General features: G+C 43.5%; 1 protein-coding gene across 2 annotated transcripts in view; it reads right to left on the minus strand.

The window, feature by feature from the left end:
• Positions 1-24,455, minus strand: part of LOC308309049 (mannosyl-oligosaccharide 1,2-alpha-mannosidase IA) — a 295,341-nt gene that overhangs the window by 158,269 nt on the left and 112,617 nt on the right. For both annotated transcript variants that reach the window (XM_080754512.1, XM_080754513.1), the window contains exon 2: positions 6,745-6,841. In XM_080754512.1, coding sequence (XP_080610638.1) covers positions 6,745-6,841 — 97 coding nt within the window. The remainder of the gene's footprint in view (positions 1-6,744; positions 6,842-24,455) is intronic.

A 24,455-nucleotide genomic window follows, 5' to 3' on the forward strand; every position in this document is an offset into this window, starting at 1 on the left:
TGCGACTTGAAGATGTGGCGTTTCATGACAGCGGGGCCACTCTCCTCTGTGATGTCTCCACTGGCCAGCCCCGGCCAATGGTACCAACTGGCTGGCGCCGCCGCGTGTTTGACGCCATTCACGCCCTTTCGCACCCAGGGGTGAGGGCGTCAGTTAAGCTGGTGGGGGCAAAGTTTGTCTGGCCAGGACTCAGGAAGGACGTAAGGGGGTGGGCCGCCTCGTGTGTGGCATGCCAGAGGGCCAAGGTACATCGTCACACTAAGGCCCCCCTGGAGCCGTTTCTCATTCCAGAGAGGCGATTTGACCATGTCAACGTGGACCTGGTGGGCCCACTTCCCCCGTCGCAAGGTTTCACGTATCTCCTCACTATGGTGGACAGGACCACCAGGTGGGCGGAGGCTGTTCCCCTGAAGTGTATCACCGCTGCGGAGCTGGCTCGGGCGTTTATCTCTGGCTGGGTGGCCCGGTTCGGGACACCAATGGACTTGACTTCGGACAGGGGGGCCCAGTTCACGTCTGAGCTGTGGAGTGCCGTGGCGGAGAACCTGGGGGTGAGACTCCATCGTACTACAGCATATAATCCAAAGGCTAATGGAATGTGTGAACGTTTTCACCGCTCCATGAAAGCTGCTCTCCGGGCCGCTCTCACGGACAGCAACTGGTTCGACCGTCTGCCGTGGGTCATGTTAGGCCTGCGGTCGGCCCCTAAAGAAGACCTACAGGCCTCTTCAGCTGAGCTGGTCTATGGACAACCGCTGCGGGTCCCGGGGGAGTTCTTCACTGTTTCCTCTGCCCCATGGTCCGCTTCGGCTCACCGGTCAGCCTTACAGGATGCTGTGAGGGCTCTGGCCCCGGTTCCCGTACATCACTGCCTTCCCCGGTCCTACATTCCGAAGGACTTGATGGCCGCCGGTTACGTATTCATCCGGCATGATGCCCACCGTTCTCCACTGCAGGCTCCGTATGATGGGCCCTTCCGTGTCCTCGAGGCGGGCCCCAAGAAGTTTGTGGTGGACATGGGGGGCAGGAAGGAGCTGATTTCAGTAGACCGGCTGAAGCCTGCTCATGTGTTCCCAGATGAGCCGGTGGAGCTGGCTCAGGCCCCACTCCGGGGCCGGCCACCTAAGCTTTCCCCTCTCCCAGGCCCTCCGTCAGCTGTCACCCCTGCTGTTCCACCGGCGAAGCCTCATCGTCGGCGAGGACGGCCCCCTGCCCCAGCCCCTACCCCTGCCCTTTGCACTTTCCCTGAGAAATACAGTCGCTATGGCCGCAGGGTCAGACCTCCGAAGAGAGACTGAAGACACTGGGTGTACTGTTTTGGGGGGTTTTTGTACAGGGGTATGGTGTTGCACTAATGTCAATTCTGAGTGTTCGGGGGGGGCCTGTGTGGTGAACCTGGACACCTAGACACTAGGGGGGGTATCTCACCTCAGAATGGATTGGGGGGGTGGAAATGAGAAGAGAGAGGAAGGGATATAGGGAAGTGATTGTACCTGTGTCATTCATGCATTTGTTTGGAAGTAAAACGTCTGAACCGTATTCACCGTCTGTCGCCTCGTTACTTACTTCCACAATATACTGTATGAAAGAAATTAAAATAGTGAGGAGCGTTGAAGGAAAAGACATACTCTGCAGTTTTCATCGGTTAAGGGGCATTTATAACATACAGTAAAGGAAAACAGAGGGAGAGAAGTGTGTCAGTGTCCTCTTTAATTGAGAGAACTGCTATTTTCAGCCACACTGTACACTGCAAAATCACAGGCATTAATTCAACTTTGTGATGCTCAATGTTGATCCTTGGGTACCAGTTAACACTCTGAATATTAGAGTGTAGATCATAACAAGAGAGAGCAGGGAAGACATGGATTAGACTAGAGTAAAAATAGAGAAGAGACGATGAAAGAAAAAGAAGGCTTATAAGTTACAGAATAGGGTGGAGAGGGGGAGAGAGAGCTCGAGAGAGTATAGCGGCAAAAAGGGAGAGAGAGAGCAGGGACGTGCAGAGAATATTAGAGAGGCAGGGGCTGAAATTTGTAAAATTGAAAATATCGAAAATAGCAGACCTCCAAGCTTGTTGTGAGTTTGGAGGTCTGCTATTTTCGTGCTTGATACCACATTGAACGAAGTATAATAAAGTCAATACTGGAGATGTGGTGTAACTGCATGGATTTCTTTTTTTTTTACTTCTATAATTTTTATCCCACAATTTTGTAACCCATTTTTTTCACCCAGTGCCAATTGCCTATGTAATCCTGGGCTCTGCTCTCCCTCTGCCGCGCCTGGGGAGACAACGGACTGACCTCATGCTTCCTTCTATGCATGAGGAGTCCAAGTTGTTTCTTTTCACCTGACAGGGGGGATTTCCCTGGTTTGGACGTAGCGCGTGGAAGGAACACGTTATTCCAACCAGTTCCTTTCCCCTCCATCAGGCGCCCCGGCTGGCCAGGGGGAGGCATTATTGAGACCAGGATTACTGCATGTTTTTGTGAGGGTATCAACCCTAGGAGACACGGGGAGAACATGCAAACTCCACACAGAAAGGCCCTATCGCCAACCCCACCTAGGGTGTGGGCGCTGATGACGCGGAGGAGGAACACGCCGCCAGCGCCCACAGCGAACCCAGGACCTTCTAGCTGTGAGGCGAAGCGCTAACCACTGCGCCACCGTGCCCCCTACTGCATGGATTTCTACACAGAGAGGGCAATTCTTTCAACATAAGATGCTGCATTCAAGTTCTGGAGAGTTTGGACGAGGCAATTCTCTTGAATGCCGCCTTCAGGTATGGCAAGGAAAGAATGCGTTTGCATTTCTTTCACCAAAGTAAAAACTGCATTCATGGTCTGGAAAGGGTATTTTTTTTTTACAGACGGATAAATGTTCAGGGGCTCAAGTCCCCTTTGATGTCTATGTGTGCACAAGCCTGGGAGAGAGAGAGAAAAACAGTGCCAGATGCCTCCCATGTCATTGTGAGGTGGTGCCTCTCTGCGTGTTGCAGGAGGGAAGTTCCATTGGATCGCAGCATATTGACATGCTTCTGACAAGTAGGCTAACCGTGGATTCAATCTCACCGCTGCATCTCTGTTTACTCATGGGATTAAATTAAAGAACACAACATCCAATTTCATACCTGGCTTCCTCCACCACACTTCACAGTATGACGGTTACTCACTGACATGATGCCTGCGCACACTCTCTCTCTTTCTCTTTCTCTTTCTCTCTGTGTGTGTGTGTGTGTGTGTGTGTGTGTGTGTGCGTGTGCGTGTGCGTGTGTGTGCGTGTGCGTGTGCGTGTGTGTGTGTGTGTGTGTGTGTGTGTGCGTGCGTGTGTGTGTGTGTGTGTGAGTCCCTCTCCCTCGCAGATGCTATGCCGCTGTTATGTGCTGTGTAATAAACAGCATTGTGGGCAAGGAAGAACGCCATACCAGATTCACACGGGATGGAAATTAATTTGGTTATGGGATTAGGTTGGAGAAAGTAATTCCCGCTTCCCTCATGCTTGAAGAACAAGCAATTTCTCAACAGCAGCTGTCAAGGACAGATTAGTCGATTTTGTTGTAGATTTTTAACGCGTAAAGGTGCACTGAGCAGCGGGTGGCTGTGCCGCATGGATTAAAGATGACGACAGGCAGTAAGAAACCGAGGATTACAACAGACCATTCGGATCAACCTTTTGCCCTGATAACGCCATTCTTTCTTTCTAGAAGCAGTGGTTTGAAGAGTGTTCCAATATAAAGCACTAAGCCCTAGAAGTGTCTGTGGTTTACAGTGATTCTAAGGGTGTTTTAGGCACAACATAGAGTGTCTGAAACCCCCTTAGTGGTTCTAAACTCAGTGCAAACTAGGGCATTCACCAAATATTCGAATATTCGAATATTCGAATATCAAAGTCACTATTCGACGTTGTTCACCGAAGTCGAATATTCGTTTGTTTTTATTTTCTTATTGTTTTCTCTTTAAAAAATATATAGTTTATAAAGCTTGGCTAGATAGGAAGTCATAAGAATGAGTTGTCAATGCCCCTGTTGGATGAATTTGTTAATGCTCTATACCAGGGCCAGGGGGTTCTCAAACCTTTTTAGGCTGTGACCCCCAAAATAAACATATTTGGGGACCCCCACCCTGACAAGCACTTGGAATTGTAGGTATTACATTTAATGTGACTCGGTTCCGCAGATAAATATTGTGAAAATAGCAGATCTACATGCTCAGAATGTAGAGAATGTAGATCGGCTATTTTCACAATGTTCGCCTCTTGCTCACTTAATATTTGACAGTTTGCCCAGTTTGGTTAGTCCTGTCGAATATTCGACTATTCGAATACTTTGAGGTCGAATAATTAGAATACTAAAAATCCCTATTCGTGAATGCCCCAGTGTAAACCTAACACATATGACCTTTCATAACATAAACGCACAGCAACAAGAAAGGCTGTAATTTATTGATAACAAATTATAATTCTTCCGCCAAGCAATGTAGTTCTTCAGCTACATTTGGCAGAATGGTTGCCAAGCAACACACAGACGCAGCAACGTACAGATGCAGTGGAAAGCGTGCTTAAAGATGAGGGTGATTGTTAACATTTATTCTGAGTATTCTCAGCACAACCACCAGGTCTGTAAACAGCGAATGAGCCTTGACCCAGCTTTGTTTCTGGACTTCAGCTCTTCGATTTCTCTCTCATTCATTCCAGCATGTTTCTTTTTATCTTTCTTGTCATCCACGCTTAGCCTACCCAGTGAATCAAAATTATTATTTTACTTTGAGCGTGGCACAACCAATCATAATCAAGGGCTAGAACTATCTATTTCAAGAGATATCCGACTCTTAGAGAAAATAAATCAATTTGATATTGAAGAGTTACAGTACAACATGGTCCTTTAAAAAAATGAATTATAGGTTAATAAAGTTCTAATCAAGCCTTTTGAAAGCATTCTAAATTGGGTGGTGAATCAAATATGGCCAATCCGTTCTTACTTCTTATTGAATATAATACCAGCTGTATTGTGTTGGAACGAGAGATGTAGCATATGGTTTGTGGAGAGCCCTTTGGAAGATATCTATATATAATCCAAACTGGGACCTATTAAGAGCAATGCTGCCATATTGCAGGTGTTGAAAGAAGCAAGGCGATCAAATATATCTGAGAGGTCTTGCATCACCAGACTCAATAATCCTCATTCCCCAAAGATGCGATAGAGGAAGAACTCAGGTGTGCCAGACAACGCCCATCCAACCCTCATTAAGAGCTGATCCGCCTTTTATTAAAAGATCTATCAAGGGATTTCTCTGGAGCTCGGCAGCATTGAGAACCGACTCATATGGTTCTTTGTAAGAGATCTGAGGAACCTTCTGGGTATGCCTCCAATTATGCCTCCCACCAGACAGTGGTGGCTCGGACGGGAAGAGAGAGATATTAGTGACAACCAGGTACAGTACATGTTAGCTGAGGTGCCTACAGGTGTGGCTTCTGCAAACCTTCTGTGACAGCCTGGCAACGATAATGATTATACATGTGATTTGCCAAAATTCTGTTCAAAATTAACCGTTTGACACTCTGTAACTCGAAAAGGGCACTCGGTAGAGAAACAATCCGCACCAGGAGGCACACCCCGATAATGATAATAGACTTTGACTCTGTTAGACGTTGTGCTTAATGAAAAGTGTGTCTCTCTCCCTATCTCTGTCTCTCTATGTCCGGTGTGTTTGACATACAGTACTGTTTGACATACAGTACTGTTTGACATACAGTACTGACATACAGTACTGTAGGTGTGTGGGTTATTATGTATTCACGTTAGAGTGTTGGTGTTAACTGTCTGTGCACATGTACATGTGCGCATATACAGTAAAAAAGTATAAAAATGTTTTACTTAAGTAAAAGTATCAATACTGCAATGTAGAAATACTGTTACAAGAAATACTGTTACCAGAGTAAAAGCATTGGAATCAAAATGTACTTACAGTACCAAAAGTACAAAGTACTCATTATGCAGAACGTCCCATTTTTGTGTCCCAAGTTTTCAAATGTAGAAAGTATAAAATGTATACTGCATATTTCACGGTTCTCAAAGGAATGTGGGTTTCCTTGGACCCGTATTTGGTTCCATTAGTATACTGTCAGAGTTAAGGGGAAACCTTGAAATGTATAAGTCACACTGGGCTACTGTAAACTAAAGGGTTAGAAAAGAGAGGACACCCATCTCTGTGCTGTCTTGCGATGCCCCTGGCAGGGGCGTCACACCAAATTCTGGGCCCTGGGTACAAGGATTCACAGCGGGCCCCCATGAATGTTAACTATTGAAAAATAGCAGATATACAAGCTCACAGCGCGGCACCGAGTGCCGCGCTGCGAGCTTGTAGATCTGCTATTTTTGAAAAATCGTGAAAATGTGTGCAAGAAACCTACTGTATGTCAAGGACCCCCAAGATGATATGTATTTGGCCACTGACCCCGATCTCAAAATATTTAGTTCCAGGGACCCCCAGAAGCAAAATTTGAGTTAGAAACGTTTGCTTGAAAAATACATATATTCAAAGACATTCACACATTTTCACAACTTTTCAAAAATAGCAGATCTACAAGCTCGCAGCGCGGCACTCGGTGCCGCGCTGTGAGCTTGTATATCTGCTATTTTTCCAATAGATAAAGTTATTAGGGCCCCTCCACCGTGGGCCCCAGTAACTCAGTCCCACTTTCCTACCCCTTGTGACGCCCCTGGCCCCTGGTCATGGCGCTGCCACTCACCAAACATGTTGCCGATGTGTCCGTTCCTGGTCAGCGGCCTCAGCTCGTTCTTGCCCCAGGCGTAGAGCTTGTAGTTGTCCCAGGCAAACTTCATCATCTGCAACGGCAAACAGAGGGGGCAGACACACCGGTCGGTCATCAGGGCTGATAGCAACAAAACAACCTGCGTCCGGACCGAGACGTAATTAAACTGGAGTGGCCCCGGGCAATGTCAGTGATGGTTTATCGATCAAGACTGGATTAAAGGACGCGCATGCAATTATCACACATAAACCACATGGCTAAACAATGGGATTGACACTTTCTCCCTGCAGCTAGCGCACACTGCAAAATTAAAGTTTTGAATGATGTCACTGGATGAAACGCAAGATAAATAGATTATAGAGCATCTGAAGGGAGGAAAAGCATTCTGAAATCGATCCCCTTCCACCTCTCCTTGATGTGAGATGGATAAAGTGAAGAGAGAAGGATAGTGTTTGCCGCAGAGAAAAAGGGAATTTTATTTTTTCATTTCAGCTAGAAGGGACATAATTGATCAATACATCACTGCTTAGAGCAACACATACTTATAATTAGCTTAGTTGAATATGGGGGAAGTTGGTTGTTATTAATCAAATAAATTTGTGAATTCCTCGCAAATGTCACAGGAAAAAATTGCATTAAATCCAATGCTTGCCAATGTTTGTTTTCACTTTTGTAGGGTGATGTGATTATGCAGTACTAGTTACAGTATTACTTCATATACGCATTCATTTCATAAAGGGCATGCTGTATGAAGGCTTAATGCTCACTGGTTTGTAACAAAACAACTTACTGAAGTTGTATCACTGCAATTAATTCACAATGCTTTCAAAAATGTCAGCAGTCTTCTGGAAAGCTGGCATAAAACAGTTTCTGAGTGTGGTTTTGTTATGAAAATCATAAAATAGGGGAACCGATGGCTAGTGATTAAGGCGCACACGGCTCTAATGCCTGACAGCGAGCCACAGGTTCAATTCCCGAGCCCTACGGCCATTGCTGCGCGTCACTCCCTGTCTCTCTCTCCCGGTTTCCTGTCACTCTTCACTGTACTATCCAATAAAGGTAAAAAAAACTTTTACTGCCTCCAAACTTTACATAAATCAGTGTGTGAATGTGCCATGTGTGTGAATGTGTGTGTGTGTGTGTGTGTGTGTGTGTGTGTGTGTGTGTGTGTGTGTGTGTGTGTGTGTGTGTGTGTGTGTGAATGTGTGTGTGAATGGATGAATGTAATGCATAATCTCTGTAAAGTGCCTGGGATAAAGGCGCTAAATAAAAATGCACCATTTACCATTTAAGTCATGCTACCCACAACAAATGGACTGGAGATCAAACTGTGGCCCAAACTCTGTTTGTATCAATTATACAAGAGACAATTCAGTTCATTATTATTAACTGTCCTGAATTAACCATCCTGATGCAGTCCAACAAGTCATGGAATAAACTGACATGGAGGAAATGCTTTTGTTTAGCTCTGTACTGTTTGCTGTGGAGTTTTACATTTCTGTCACTTGTGTAATCAATACTGTATGAGACTCCCAGAGGTTCAGAGGAGTCTGGGAATATTAGCCTACATACAGTAACATCACCTCTGACAAGGCTGTAGCAGAATATCCTCTGGAAAAAAAACACATCTGAAACATCTACAGTAGAGTACATCTACAGTACAGCCTGTTTTCACTCTAAAACAACCCACATTCTTCTCCATATCAGGTGGATGACACTGGCTGGCTGCGATCCCAAAGGCCTTGCAGGTGAGCATAAATAGAGGTCAGAAAACTGAAAGGAGAAGGGGTAGCCTTTATACACTACTGTATAATAAGTGAACACCATTGAGCCAGTTAAACCCAAACACACACACACACACACACACACACACACACACACACACACACACACACACACACACACACACACACACACACACACACACACACACACACTAAAAGAGGCAATGGAAATTGATGTGAATGTTGTTCCTGGGCATTTTATGACTGTGGGTAATCCGTGGTTGGGGTCAATTATAATAATTATTGTAATTATTCGGTTTTCAATACTTCGTTCCTAGCATTTGGCAACATCACTCAAATACCTCAGGGAAAATAACAAATGTATGGGTTGAAAGTAGACGATTTCACATTTTCTTATTCACGCAGGTGTCTTTATTTCCAGTGTGCCATCAAACCAGAATTTCAAACGCTTCTCTTTCAATTCCCACTTACAAATAATTGGTGGCAATTTGTGCAGGAGTGCTCACAGACGGTGTGGAAAAATAAGCACAAAGCATGAGTAAGGGGACTATAGCAGCAAGGATATTGATGTTGCGAATACTTTTGTGAGGTAATCATTCTCTCAAGGTAGTATTGAAAGAACAGAAATGGCCACACTGTCAGTATGGATGAAGCCTTAGCTTACATCAGACAATATTGGAGTGCAATGTTCTTTTCCCACAGAATGAAAACCTTCTGATTTCAAATGTCTCAAGTTTCATTTGAAACTCTATCCATTCCTTGACTGAACTACAGTGTAGCGTACTTATGGGCTCTCTTGGGACTTTAAAAAGAAACACACCAAAAGTATTTTGTATTTAGAAGGAAGGAAGGACATTGTGGAACACAAAGATATCATATAGCAAACATGCCAGAACAGCAATAGTTTATTACCAGCATCAAATAAAGCGAGGAAACTAGAAAACAAAGGCAGATGGTATGCACAGACAGCATGGCTATTAGGCATAGAAAATGGATAATGGCAGCATGAATCACAATGGCATAACTTTAACCTTCCAGATGCGATCTTTTAAGCTTTCAGAAGATTTTGGCTATTTAGATATTCACGCCTTTCAGCTTAGAGAATCTCTGCACAACAAATTCTGTTTTACTGCATGCAAATCAAATGCCTTCCAGCCGTAACCGAAATCAAGCCCACGTCCCTGACCGCTAAGTCAGCTCTCCACTATAAGTAAGTCAGCTCTCCACTATGGCTCTATATACCTTCACGCTGGGATCATTATTATCCATGAAAACATGATCTATTTGTGGTACAGCCTACAGCAGGGGTCTTCAATGTTTTCAGGCCAAGGACCCCTTAGTTGAGAGAGAGAGAGATGAAGCAGGGACCCGCACAACCTTTTCAGAGATTCCATAGTTTCATTCTTTGACAGCACAATCATTAGTGTATTATTTTGGATTCATGTCAATTTGTGTTTTCAGATATTTAACCACTTGAACCATCCATACTTAATAAACCTTCACTCTACTTAGTCTGCTCTTTTCACCCTCTACACCAAACAAACCTCTTTGTCGAAAATAGACGAGATCTACAAGCTCACAACGCCTCGCGCTGAGCTTGTAGATCGGCTATTTTTGGCTAAAGTTCTCAGAATATGGACACTAGGGTTCAAGTGGTTAATATAATCAAAGATTTGGAGGACCCCCTGTAGTAATTCTGAGGACCCCCTAGGGGTCCCAGACCCCCTGTTGAAGACCCTTGGCCTACAGTGTATGTGTGCTTACAGTGCGAGGGGTCAAAGTGTGGGAGGGCCGAGGTCTAGGGCTGTCACGATATGACATTTTACATGACGATTAATTGTCACTCAAATAATTGGCGATTAACGATTTAATTGTGTATTTGTCGTTGATAATTACATTTCTGTTTGGCTTTTAGGCTTTGAAGTTGCATATGGTAGATATGACACATGACCTAAATATACAAATACATTACTGACATATTTGACAACTTACTACTTAAAAAATAACATTGACAGTGGAAATAGCCGATCTACAAGGATGCGACGCGTTGTGAGCTTGTAGATCGGCTTGTAGATCTGCAATGCCTTGTAGATCTGCTATTTCCACTATTTCTGACATTTTTCAACATTTTATGACGATTATGACAAAATAATTGCGATAATGTCAAATAATCACGATTAGACGATTATGTAATAATTGTGACAGCCCTACGGAGGTCACACAGATCCTGGATCGCCGGCCTAACAAACCATCGTCATCACAACATGCAAACATAACAACACACTACAGCACTGATCGCAATCAATGACCACAGGCTACAGGCAAGCCCTGAAGCCCCCACGGCAGCCTTTTAAAGAGGCCAAGCGCACAAAACGTATCATCCAGGGACACATCAAGCAGACACACGGTTCCAGTGTGATGATCAGACATGTACCACTCTTTGCTTCACTAATTGGCTGGTTGTTGGGCAAACAGATCAATAGCAGATCACAGCAAGTGATTTAAAATGAATCAGGAACTGTGACCCAGGGATACATCCCGCCAATCCCAAGGTAAAGCCTGAGGTCAAAAGTCATGCCAAGCCATGGTCTACGGCAGGGGTTTTCAAAGTGGGTGACGGGGCACCCTGGGGTGCCTTGATGCCAGTCCAGGGGTGCCGCGAGATCATTTGATAACATTTGGAATTAATCAATATCACTACATCAATATCACTTAACTATGCTTAGTAAGGGTGCCTGGTGGCCTAGTGTACCAGGCACATACCATATAGGCATTGCCATTTTGGCATGAATGCCTGTCGGCGTCGCCGGTTCGATTCCCGATCCGGGCGACCTTGCCGCGTGTCACTCCCTGTCTCTCCCCTGTTTCCTGTCAGTCTAACTGTCCTATCCAATAAAGGCAAAAAAGCCCAAAAACAAATCTTAAAAAAAATATATATATAGTAAAACAGACCTGATTTGCACTGTACTTGATGAGTTCTTTTTCCATCTACGACAACTCTTCACCAAAAATAGCAGATCTACAAGCTCACAACGCGTCACATTGTGACGGGTTATGAGCTTGTAGATCGGCTATTTTTGGTGAACCTTCCCCCCAGAATAGGCATGCTGGGGTTCAAGTGGTTAAACGTCAAGTATAACGTTATTTACAGTCAGTTCTGATGGAAACTGATTATTTCTCCAATAGGATGTAAGATTCTAAAAATGTACAGTGTAATTCAGGGGGTGCCGTGGATGAAAACGTTATTTACAGGGGTGCCCTGAGTCAAAGAAGTTTGAAAACCGCTGGTCTATGGTGAGTAGCAAAATGACAACACCCACTTTTTTACTTTAGAAACCGTGACAGGAGCATCTGCAAGAGTGATTATGTTGCACAACATTCAATCCATTAAGAGGTGAAATATCGCTGCAAACATGGTGTGTCTGACGGGTAAACAGAAATGTTTCAATGTCGCATCGGCTCAAAATAACATCCTGGACAAAATAAAGACCGGCTGTAGAAACATTGGTCTGCCTCACAAAAAGAGCATAGTGATAAAAGCATATTGATCAGCAGCAGATTCAATGAGACACTTAAAATACGCCCATAAGAGATGAGCAGGACAGAGTAGCATTATCTCAGTGCTGCTCCTTCTTATTCCCTCATGGTCTCGAATCCTGGCTTTCAGGGGAAAACGGTGTAGATATACGGAGAGAATATGGAGGGTGTCAAAACAAGTGTTTGGTCACTTCCGTTATTAAATTCCTTAAGCTAAATCACTAAGCTTTGATTATTTTCTTCTTTTTTTTTACTGACCAAATCAAACAGGGTTTGGATTCAAATCAATCAAGCGTTTACGTTTTTAATTGGTACATCAACGGACCTTGCACCTATTGGATGGATGTGTTTGTTTTCAAAACATTATTCAATAGGCAAAGCTGGCAGCTCATAACGCAGCATGGTGCCATATGAGCTTGTATATCTGATATTTTTTAATAGCCAGTGTATAAAATGAACAATGATTCAAATATAGCTAAAAACTAAAATGACACAGATGCTTTCCAGGTTTTAATAGCAGTGATTGCAATTCACACGCTCAACACGGTCACTGAAACGAGTTACAAAAAAGTTCTATGTCTCCTAGAGTTTGAGCGAGATTTAACTGAAGAAGGTTTGAACTACGATTCAATTATAGACATTTTCAAGTTCAAGCCTTAATGCTGCTACTGTGCCTCTTTGAGAATATAAACCACAGGCTACATTGGTTATAATTGCCTATCATATATTATTCACGTTTCTTTTCGAGCGGTGCTAACTGCTCTACATCTGGCTTTGTCTTTTTGTATGTACAGTATGTCCCACATACTTCGCAGGACGCTTATAGAAACAAATTCATAGAAAGCACCGCTCACTTCATGGCAACCAGTGATTTCTCTTGTATTACGTTGCAATAGCTCTTTCTAAATAGTCATATTGGCCGGTGTTGTTGCCACCCCTCCCTCCCCTGAATTAAAGTGCAGTTTTTCCATAATTCAGAGTAGAATAGAGGAGAGCTTGTTGAGGTCTATTTTAATGGTTTAATGCATGCTGCAGAGGCCAGCCCCTGCAGAATGATTATGGAGACGAGCCAATCATAATCAAGCATTCTCCCAGCCCTTTGTATAAAACAAAGCCCAAACCAAGAAGCAACGACACAGGACAAAGGAAGCAGGGTATTATGGGTTATGGCCTCGAGAAGCGATCTAAAAGGGTCCAAATGGAGATAAACGATAGAGTCTAGGCACTTACAGAATGGAATTATAGGTCTTGTTATGAAAGCAACACTGTTCAGCTACTCTAATATACACTACAGGCTACAGGACATGTTGCTGTATGCCACAGTCTAAACATAATCCAATTTGTAGATGTAAAAATATCACTTACACAGATTTACTGAAAATATCTCCACTGTAATATGAAAAGAAACAGATTACAGCCCACACACTAAACAGGAAAGCAGTTGATAATTTGAGGCAAAAAAGTGAACCAGTAACACTGAGCTTCATGTACAAAGACCTCCTGAGTAGATCACTAAGCTGGTTCATAGTAAACATGCTATCCAAGCTGGGCTAGGACTCAGTGGCCTTTTTCCTGGACAACTCCTCTAATTACAGCATACTGTACAGTATATCCCACAGTAAGGGTCCTTGTCGCCCAAGGCTCAGCAAGTTCTCTGGTTGTATGACTTGAGACATGCTGTATGTATTATAAAGAAAGGAGTTTCTGCACCCTTGGATCAATGCGTGTTTCTTCTATAAACTTTCCAAGCTTGAAAAACTGCTGCAAGAAATGAGGACAAAGATATCCACGAGTTTCCAACGCCCCATAGTGCATTGCGCAGACGCTGTACCGAGCTTCCGGCGCCGCAGGCGAGTGTGATTTACACGCTCACAACAGGCTGCATCTGCGACGCGACGTGAGCGTGTATGTCTGCTGTTAAACCGGAAGTGTGGTCCAAATAATCTCCAGTCGCCTCCAGCAAACTCCCGCGGAAAGAGGTGGATAAAAAAACGAAGAAGAAGTAGTTTTAACAGAGGGAAAAAAGAAAATTAACAAAAGAAAAGATTGCACAGTCTGTGAGAGAGTGAAAACTAACACAGCCGTACCAGTCTGCATAGACTAATAGACTATAATTGCGATGATGTTTGAATGTTTTTTTTGCTATTTGTTATGTCCATGATTTTGAATACCAAGGAATACCGACGCAAACAAGACCGTAAAAGGACTTATTTGGGGTGTTTTTTTAGGCAGGGTGTTTAACTGTACTTGTACTGTACTACATTTTTTGTATTGACTATACTTGTACTGTTCTTCATTTTTGTCTAATAAAATGTTCAATCAATCAATAGAGTGAATCTGCGGAGTGTGTTAAAAGGGCACGGTATTCCTCTCGTACCCCATTTCCATCAACTAGATCCAGGAAATAGAGAAGGGTGGGAAGCAGGGCTGTTTGCAGGAACAGCTGTTGCTGAAGCAATGCACGTGTTAAACAAAAGAAAGACAAATTAATCATTTGAAAAAGCACTGAGGTCATATATTCTCATCTTTATCTCACCTTGTGCTTTGTTGTCACTGCTGCTGTTTATTGAAACACACTTTTCTAATTCAGTTGCCAGCTTTATATGGCACTGCACTTACAGTAAAAGGCCCGTACCGGCGTCAATACATATTATTTATTCACAGCTTCTGCCAAACGGTGTACAGTATATATTTGGAGACTTTGTGTTTGTTTGCAGTTTGTCCAAAGTTATTGAAATATTACCGACCTTCCCTGAGCACTCCCTGAGCACGTCAATGTTGAATGTAATCAATCTTTTCTAGATTCAGCTAAACTTTTCAAATCAATGTTGGCTTTAAAATGCATAAAATTCAACAATAACTTGGCGCGCCTTGGCTCTGTTGGAGGCTAGCCGTCTATATGAAGGTCTGTTCGTGGCTGTCTGTGCATGTGCGTTGATGGCACAGTCAGAGAAATAGATGCAGAAAGAGAACAAAAGGCTCACTGGACAGAAATACTGTACCAGAAGCTGCAGACCTTCAGAGACAGTCAGCCAGACAGACAAACAATGGTGGGGCACAAGGTGTATCAAAGACATGAATGTCATACAGGAATTTAGACAGTCAAGAAGTAGTGCAGGGCAAGAGAAACATGTTAGGCTGCACAAGGACACAGACAGACAAACATATCGTTATTTAAAGAAATGAATAAAACAAACTCATCTAGTAGTGACTAGTGTACACAACTGAAGCCTGGTCATTCACTCGTTCTACGAGCACACTCAGCACAGTAATCCCCTCAGCTGCATGAAGCAGCTGTTTAATAGCCACTTGCTTTAATTACACTGAACACACATGTTTACGTCCTATATACAATGGCAATGCCATATATGTGAGTTGCACTCTAATATTTTCAGAAAATCTTTGCTACAGTATCCTTCTCAATATCACTGATCAGTCACTGATGTATGCTTGCCTCTCTCAAATTGAGAAGCTGATGTTTTGTGAAATCCCACCCTCACAATGGTGCACAGTCTGTGTCTCTCTTCCAGACTAGAGGTAAGACTCCCTAATCGGGAGATAAGCGACCGTCAGGTCGCAGGCTCGTAGCGTGATTTGAGAGCAAAATGTGTAGGAGCAGTGTCCAAAAAAGTGTTTGAAAAAATCTGCCTGATGCGGTGGCGCTAAATGGGAGAGAGCCATGTTGATGACATGAGTGTAGACATACTGTGTACCGATTTGCATGATTTTAGGGCAAAATCTGTAGGAGCAGTGTCCAAAAATGTGTTTGAAAAAATCGGCCTGATGGTGGCGCTATATGGGACAGATTCATGTTGAAGACATGAGTGTAGACATACTGTGTACCGCTTTGCGTAATTTTAGGTTAAGATTTGTAGGAGCACTGTCCAAAAATGTGTTTTGCAAGAATCGGCCTCATGGTGGCGCTAGAAGAGGGTCATGTAAGAATTGATGGGTGGAGGTTGTGGTTTGGCAGGCAAGGAGTGTGTGTGCAAAATATGGCATGGATCGGGGCAATGGTTGCGGAGATATGAGCAGGGCAAAAGTGTGACGTGTGAGACTGACAGACTGACTGACTGATCGACAGCTGGTCGAGGTTTTGAAAGTAACTGCGACCTGACGGTCGCAATCAATACAATCCTGTCTGAACCACGATGACTACAGCACAATACCTCAAATGTAACATCCAAGCTAATACTTCTCCTTTCACCAAAACCTCCTGGACCATTTCACACCACATAAGGAGAACAGAATAGTCACATAGAAATATTCCCTATCCAGAGTCGCACCTCAGTCTGCTTTAGGCGACTTCCTTCCCAGCCACAACAACATCAATTGTTATGTTTGGTGCCATGGGTGAGAGTCGCCGTTTAATCTGAGGAGGCTAGTGTGGATCGTGGGTAATGAATCACCCCAGCACCTCAGCATGGCAGCCCTGAGACACCAGTGCGTTAACGAGGTGCTGTGTCATCACCTGAAGCCGAGGGGACCTTTGGCAGAGAAAACACAGAATCAGCTAGCCTAAGTCTTTCTTTCCCCTCCTCGCCTGAACCTCCCACCTTACCTCTCTCACACCCACACACCTCTTACTCCTACATTACCTCCAGTGCCAAACCCTGCAGAACGGAGCCATTTCCTGCCTGTTAAAAACACATTTATGGCGAGCAGCGACGGAATCTTGCTGGTCCCGCAAGGCCACTGCCGCTTGTCTCATCCTGAGTCAGCACCGCACTGCTGTCGATTACAAGAAAGCCCCAAAAACAAGCGCCATGCGATGACAGAAAAAGGAGAGGATACAGCGTACGAGCTGCAGATCATTCATGCATGGAAATAATAGCTGCCTGGAATCAATCTCAAACACGATTTTAATCATTAAGTAAGTATTAAAGAGGCTATTATGTTGGAGTCATGAAGGGGAAAACAGGATCTTACAGACATGATTGATCAAATTAATTTCCTAATAGTTTTAAATGGTGACCTTTTTGAAATAAGGGCCCGTGGTGGCTTGTGATTTGGTGAGCAAAGCCCAGCTCACTGTCAAATGTGGACAATAGTACAACAAGAAAGCAATTCCAAATCCCCTTCCTGGCTACAAAGCATTAATGTTGCAATTACCGTATATATACACTTTGAAATAAAAAAGCCAACATAGTTATAATTACTGTACCAGTAACTGGGAGTCAGCAACCCTTGATATTCAGATATAATATACTACTGTATCACCGAGCTGCTAATTGGCCTGTGCATAATTTGTGCTAAATACAACTAGTTTAGACACCAGATTGTGAGCTATAGCCTTGGGATTAATTGTATTGTCTTCTAAGTTCTTAGCGAATCATTATGATTTGGTGTAATAGTGTGATTTTGGCCCTGCTGTAATTAATTATTTATTGGTATTTGTCCCTTCAAATTTAAATATCTAAATTAGCCGAACTAATTTAGCTATATTTTCCCCCACACACTGTACCTTTGATACTTCCTCACATATCACCAGGGTATGTGGTATATGACAGTATTTAAATCCACCCGTAAGACTCCCTAATCGGGAGATAAGTGACCATCAGGTCGCATACACAAACTTATGAAGGCAATGGTAGCCAATCAGGAGTGAATATGGGAAATGGGACAGATCCACGTTGATTACATTACTTTAGAGATACTGTGTACCGCTTTGTGTTAATTTAGGGTAAAATCTGTAGGAGCAGTGTCCAAAAATGTGTTTTGCAAGAATCGGCCTCATGGTGGCGCTAGAAGAGGGCCATGTGAGAAACCAGGGGTGTGGTTTGGCAGCCAAGGAGTGTGCGCGCAAAGTTTGGCATGGATCGGGGCAACGGTGGCAGAGATATGAGTAGGGCAAAAGTGTGACGTGTGACAGACTGACAGCCAGACTGACAGACTGACAGACAGCCGGTGGAGGTTTTGATAGGGTTAGGGTTAGGGTTATCACTTTAACCATTATTGTATGCTTTAACTATAAAGAAATAGCAGATATACAAGCTCACAGTGTTTTGAAAAACTCATCAATGGTTCTAAAACCTTTTCATGTAAATGACCCCCAAAATTAAATGTATTTGGCCGCGGACCCCCATCTCAAAATATGTTGTTCCAGGGACTCCCAGTAGCAAAGATTTGAGTTACAAAGGTTAGCTTTGAAAACCAAGTGCCGCGCTATGAGCTTATAGATCTGCTATTTTTCAATAGCTAAAGTATAAAATAATTCCATGTCTTAATGGGTTAAAACAATTAAATAAATAAATTAATAAATAAATAGAGCCAGACAGTAATTCACTCTTTGTCAAGTACCACGTCGTTCTGTTATTAGGTGGGACAACAAAGCCAGGGAAGAATATTTTTATAATGGAAGTGAATGGGAAAAAAGTCCCACCTGTGTCGTTTTCATAGCCTCATTATTGCTATTTAAAGTACCAAAAGAAAAACATCTATGTGATATTAATAAAAAAGGAACATAAAAGTACAGTAGTTACATTGAAAACAGGGTTTTTTCCCCCGAAAGTACATGTTTTAATTAGTTTAATCCTCTGAAACAGTGCAGAGGACAGAGAAGAGAGAGAGCGCAGTGCATCTTGGGTGACTCGCAATGACCAGGAAGTTGTGGAACTATAATCTCGCCCTCAACATAAAATTTATTTTATTCTGCCCATTTTAACCCACTTGTTGCCTACGGATAGCGACAGTGGGCTGAACGGAGATGATGTGCAGTGACAGACTGGCAGTTGAATAAAACCATGTGGCTAATACACTGATTTTGTATTTCAAAGAAGTAAACTCCAGATAAAATGTGTCAATATTTACATGATTTCCATAACTAGCGTGATGACCACAAGCAGGCACGTGCACAGTGCACACATAGACATCAAAGGGGCTTGAGCACCTGCCCTTTTATCCGTCTGTAAAAAGTGCCCTTTCCAGACCATGAATGCAGTTTTTACTATGGGGAAAAAACGCAAATGCCCTCTTTCCATGCCATAACCTGAAGGCTTCAATTCAACTTTTCCTGAACTTGAATGCAGCATCTTATGTTGAAAGAATTGCCCTCCCTGTGTAGAAATCCATGCCGTTACGCCACATCTCCAGTATTGTTGATTATGCTTAGTTCGGTGTGGTATCACGCACCGAAAATAGCCGACCTCCAAGCTCACAACGCGTCTTGGAGGTCTGCAATTTTTGATATTTCCACCAAAAGGCTGTTTTAGAAGTTTTAGCCCCTGCCTCTCTCTCTAACATTCTCTGCACGTCCCTGACCACAAGTACACTGATCCGTTCCGAATGGTTGCAGCCCGTTTGGTGCTCTACGCAGTATACATACAACACGTATCTATGTATAACAAAACTGGTAATAATAATGTTTATACGTGGGATGAATTTTTTCATTTTTGCTGGTACTGAAAATCATACCGTTCACATTTCTAAATACACCGTTATACTGCAACACCTTGAAATCACCCAAGCCTAAACTAAACAAGAACTATTTTTAAAATGAGTTTTACTTTAGTATGAGTGTGTGTGTGCTTGCCTAACCATGTGTTTATTCTGTATTTCTTATTAACAGATGCATTACCTGAACTCTTTCCCGAATGCATCATTAGTTGCAATGTGTGTGTGGCCTGTGCCAAGCACTCTCTTGAGTCTCTGTCTGCCAGGGCTGAGACTTGCAGCATCCCATGAAAGATTCATGCCAGGAGATATAGCCATGAGGAGCCTATTAAAATGTCTGGAGTCGGGTCCCGTATTGTTCAGGAGGCAGACCTCAAGTGCTCAGGCGAGTAAATGGCCCCTATAGGCCCAACACTGAGGACCAATGAGGAGAGAGTGAGCAGCATATATGATGACACAGGACTCCTGAGCCAGCAATTGCTCTTACGACAATATTAAAGGCAATAACAGTCAGAATCACTTTCAGTGGCAAGGAAAATAAATGCTGAGATGATACTGATATACCTATAGAGCAGGGGTCTTCAACGTTTTCAGGCCAAGGACCCCTTAGTTGAGAGAGAGATGAAGCAGGGACCCCCACAACCTGTTCATAGATTCCATATAGTTTCATCGTTTGACAGCACAATCATCAGTATATTTTGGATTCATGTCAATTTGTGTTTTCAGATATTTAACTACTTAATAAACTTGACCTTTCACTCTGTCCTAAGGACAGAGTGCTCTTTTTCCCCCTCTACACTAAACCCCTTTGCCTTTGCGTCACCACTCGCCATTGGCATGTTACTTGTATATATGTGTAGTGTGTATGTTTGTTTTCTTTTTCCATTTTCCTTTCCTTTCCAATTGGCCTAACAAACGTTGAAAGACTGCGCTTTAAACTACACATCCTACTACGCTAAATATTCCTCTGTGCTGCTGTGTGATCCTAATAGATTATGCCATCATTGATCAGGAAGGCAGTGTGTGGCACTGTCCCCCACAGGTAGGTCCCACGGTGAGATACGCCTTGTCTCTATTCCAGTCACACAGCCATCAGATGGAGCACAGACGACACAGCAGGATGGTGGCTTGGAGTGGCTTTTTGTCCATCAGATATACCCTCTATATGGCCATCTGGCCCAGTGGGTCCCGGCAGGTGGGGAGACCATCAACCTCTAAAGGGTGTGGAGAAGGACAAGAAAGAATCTGTGCATTCAAGGGGTTTCCGAGGCCCTGATGTTATTGTTGAGATATGCCACTGGGTTAGCACAGCAAGCTACTACACAGAATGATTCTACACTGTGCAACCAGGCAGAAAGTCAAAGATTTGGACACAAAGCTTGAGTGTAAAATCACACCCGTGTGAACTGAGCGGTGGTTCTCCCCCCCCCCCCCCCCCCCCCCGTGTGTGTGTGTGTGTGTGTGTGTGTGTGTGTGTGTGTGTGTGTGTGTGTGTGTGTGTGGCCTGGACAACAGCGCCCCTCCCTTAACATGTGTGGTCAGAAAAGGTACTACACAGGCTTGAGGCTACATACAGACCCACCCACATACATACATACAAACAAACTAACAAACAAACATACCTACACACACGGCCACGCTATGGAGACGGTGTGACCACCGCTCAAAAAATTAGCTTGTAATGGTCCAGTTAAATTAACACTCCTGATTGGGCTGTGGGCTGTGGCTCAAGAATGGATTAAGACTTCCATATGGGGTGCCCGCTGGCCTACTGGTCCAGGCACATACCACATAAGCGCTGATGCTTGACAGCGTGTCGCCGGTACGATTCCTGATCCGGAAAACCTTTGCTGCGTGTCACTCCTCATCTCTCTCCTCATTTCCTGTCAGTCTACTGTCCTGTCAATAAAGGCATAAATGCCCAAAAACTAATCTTACAAAAAAAAGAGAGACTTCCATGTGAATGATTGTGGCATGTTTTGGCATGTTGTATTTTCAGTAAATAGTAATACTACAGGAAATGAAGAAAAAAGGAATCACCGTATTCATACATTCATACATAAATTGGTTCGGGAAGGGAGCCGAGACGATTTATGAGAATGGGGTTGTTGAGTGCAACCAAAGAGAGGTTGATCTGTACAAGAACACAAAAAGGCTCCACTCAAATAGTCCTCTCTCTTTTCAATTTCCCTGGATCACTGAACCAGCTCAATCAAGACATCCGACAAGAAATGTCGACACATGCCGTAGGAGTCATCAAGTCAAGTAAGTGGTCTCTCAAGTTACTGGAAACAACACAACGCAACAACACATCCCCCAACAACCTCAACCCCTCGCCTTTCCTCCCTCACGGTGTTAATTAAAATCTGAAAGTGTAAAATCAATTTTCACACTTTCAGAGTTAACTTAACAGTTCGGATTTGAATGAGTTCTCTCCCATGTTGGCTATAAAACAGCATTCCAAAACGAGATGCCAGTGAAAATACAATATAAACTATTAGCCTGCACCATAGCTTTCATTATTATAAAGATTGAGTAGCAAGAGCACAGCAAAAGGTGGTGGGAAAAAGCACACAGGAAGGAGTGGAAAGTAATTTGTGTGCAAGAAATTTCCAATTTGACTGGGCTGCCGTGGGACTGGGCTCCTCTCTACAATCCGTGCTGTGCATTGTGTGGATAATCACAGGGACAGATCCAAAAATCACATTGCCTCCATCACAGAAAACTTCAAACAACACACAACCAACCACGTGCTTCACCGATAATCGGCAGGTGTTTTCTTATATAGCACAAATAACAGTAAAAAGAGTAAAAAAAAAAAGAAAAAAACTAAAACGCTGATCCGTTTTTAGGCCAAATACATGAGAGACGAAAGGGGGCACCGTTAATGGATTTCTCCGAAAAAATCACGGTAAAACGAGCCGAGAAGGTCTTCTATAAAAAGCACTTTCATCCCATTGAATAGGAAGTGCACATCTAGTGACCTGTTTTCTAACATGTCACCGTGTGCATCACGTCGTTTTCATTTCTCCTCGGATCTACAGCGGTGAAAAAACCCTCCGTGTTATTGTTGTATTACTGAAACTGGGCTGTTTTGCCACACCGCAGATGGCTGACAGCTCAGAAGGCAAAAGTGTCCGTTATATAAGTCCCCAACCACTGGCATACTGTAGGTCAGTGGTTCTCAACCTGTGGGTCGGGATCCCAGGGGGGTCCCCAAATTATTTTGAGGGGTCCCCAGATGGTTAACTTAATGTGCACCATTGTTTTATCTCTGAACAGTAAACAAACCAGCATAACGTTTAAGTGTATACAGGGTATCTGCACATTTCTAAAGTCACAAAAAAAAAAACATTGGACAAATTGTAAAATATTAGAGGCAGAAATTGTGAAAATAGCCTATCTACATGCTCACAACGCCTCGCGTTGTGAGCCGTTGTGAGCATGTAGATCGGCTATTTTCACAATAGAACATCAGTGTGGGTGGTCCCCAGTTAAAATATGATTATTTTGGGGGTCACGGCCTGAAAAGGTTGAGAACCACTGCTGTAGGTGACACATGATTTGTGAAAACATGATTTGTGTGGAAAGCTCAACATAAAGCACTGTTTCTCCCATTGTGGGACCCATTGTGGACTGATGCTCACAACGCGGTGCGAAGCGACACGTTGTGTGCTTGTAGATCTGCTATTTCCACTAGTTTGGGTCCCGGGAAAACGTCTATTCTCCCTTTCGGGTCTCGACCTGAAAGTCTACTGATGTAGAGTACCCAATACTGCTGCTGTGAGAGAGAGAGAGAGATCAGGATGATGATGATTCTAAACACAGAGTGTAAAAACCAAGCATTGTGCTGTGTGGTACACATGCAGAGTCAAATTGAGCTAGATAACTTTAAAAGTGTACAAAATAGACCTAGTAAGGAGACTCCTTTATACGCTCTCAATCCTCGCCCTGAAACCTCCGATTATCTCTCCTCCCAGCCTCCTGGATAACAGCTATTACACAGCTGGAGAAGGGTTTGGATGGAGCTCTCGAATGGTCTCCTTCTCCCTGTGTGGTGCAGTACTAAGAGACTGCAAGTGTGAGTGGTACTGTGAGTGCAAGCCCTTCTTAGACATTAAACACCAACACATACTGTATATTCTACCACTTTTTGTGGTCACATGTTCAGATACTGGAATCAAATTGGCTTAAAAAAGTGGTAAATCAGTCAACAACCTTGAGTTGGCTCATGGACCCCGCCCACTGTTGTGTTGCAGTTGTAACATTTCCAAGATCGACCAAAAAGTGCTGGCCAGTTTCTCCATTCGCGGGCCACTCTCTTATTTTGAAGGCCAGAAGTAGATCGAGCTCACAATTCCCAATTGACGACCTTCACGATTGACCCACCGTTAGTTCCGGTTCAGATGATAAACAAGGAAGGAGGATCTATGTTATCATGGTTGTGCTATTTTAGCGAGAATGCCATGCCATCCTTGGCATCAAAAGTCTTTTTTGGAGAAGATGGACTCTGAAGATCTGAAAATCCATTGTTTTCTATGGGATGGGAGCACTTTGCGTGCACGTGGATGTGCGATGGAAACAAATCGCGGACTTAACCAGTGCCACAGTGATAGCCGGACCGAAGGTGAGCCCACACCAGTTACTGTATATGCAGTATATTTCGTGCGACATCGCGGGATCAGCACTCCGGACACCGTTTAGTATTTATGACAAGTAGCCTAGGTTATGATTTATTTTTTGTTTTGTTTGTTTATTTTTGGCCAGTGAATGTGGCTGCAATCATTGTTGTTTATAGGACTATATGCTGTGGCGGAAGTATATGTGTTTTCTGAAACAATTAATGATTGTAACTAAATAACCTTGCAAGTTACAACTGTGTTTTCTTTCATGTATATGGTAGAAGTGGAAGAAAAGCAATTCTGGTCTGGCTTCAGAGAGTCCCACTCCACAGATACATGCCTCATCTATTTGAATGATTACATCAAACGTGAAATTCACGATGGCAAATAT

This window comes from Nannobrachium achirus, assembly GCF_963921795.1.
Source record: "Nannobrachium achirus genome assembly, chromosome: 2".
In the NCBI taxonomy this organism is placed as follows: domain Eukaryota; kingdom Metazoa; phylum Chordata; class Actinopteri; order Myctophiformes; family Myctophidae; genus Nannobrachium; species Nannobrachium achirus.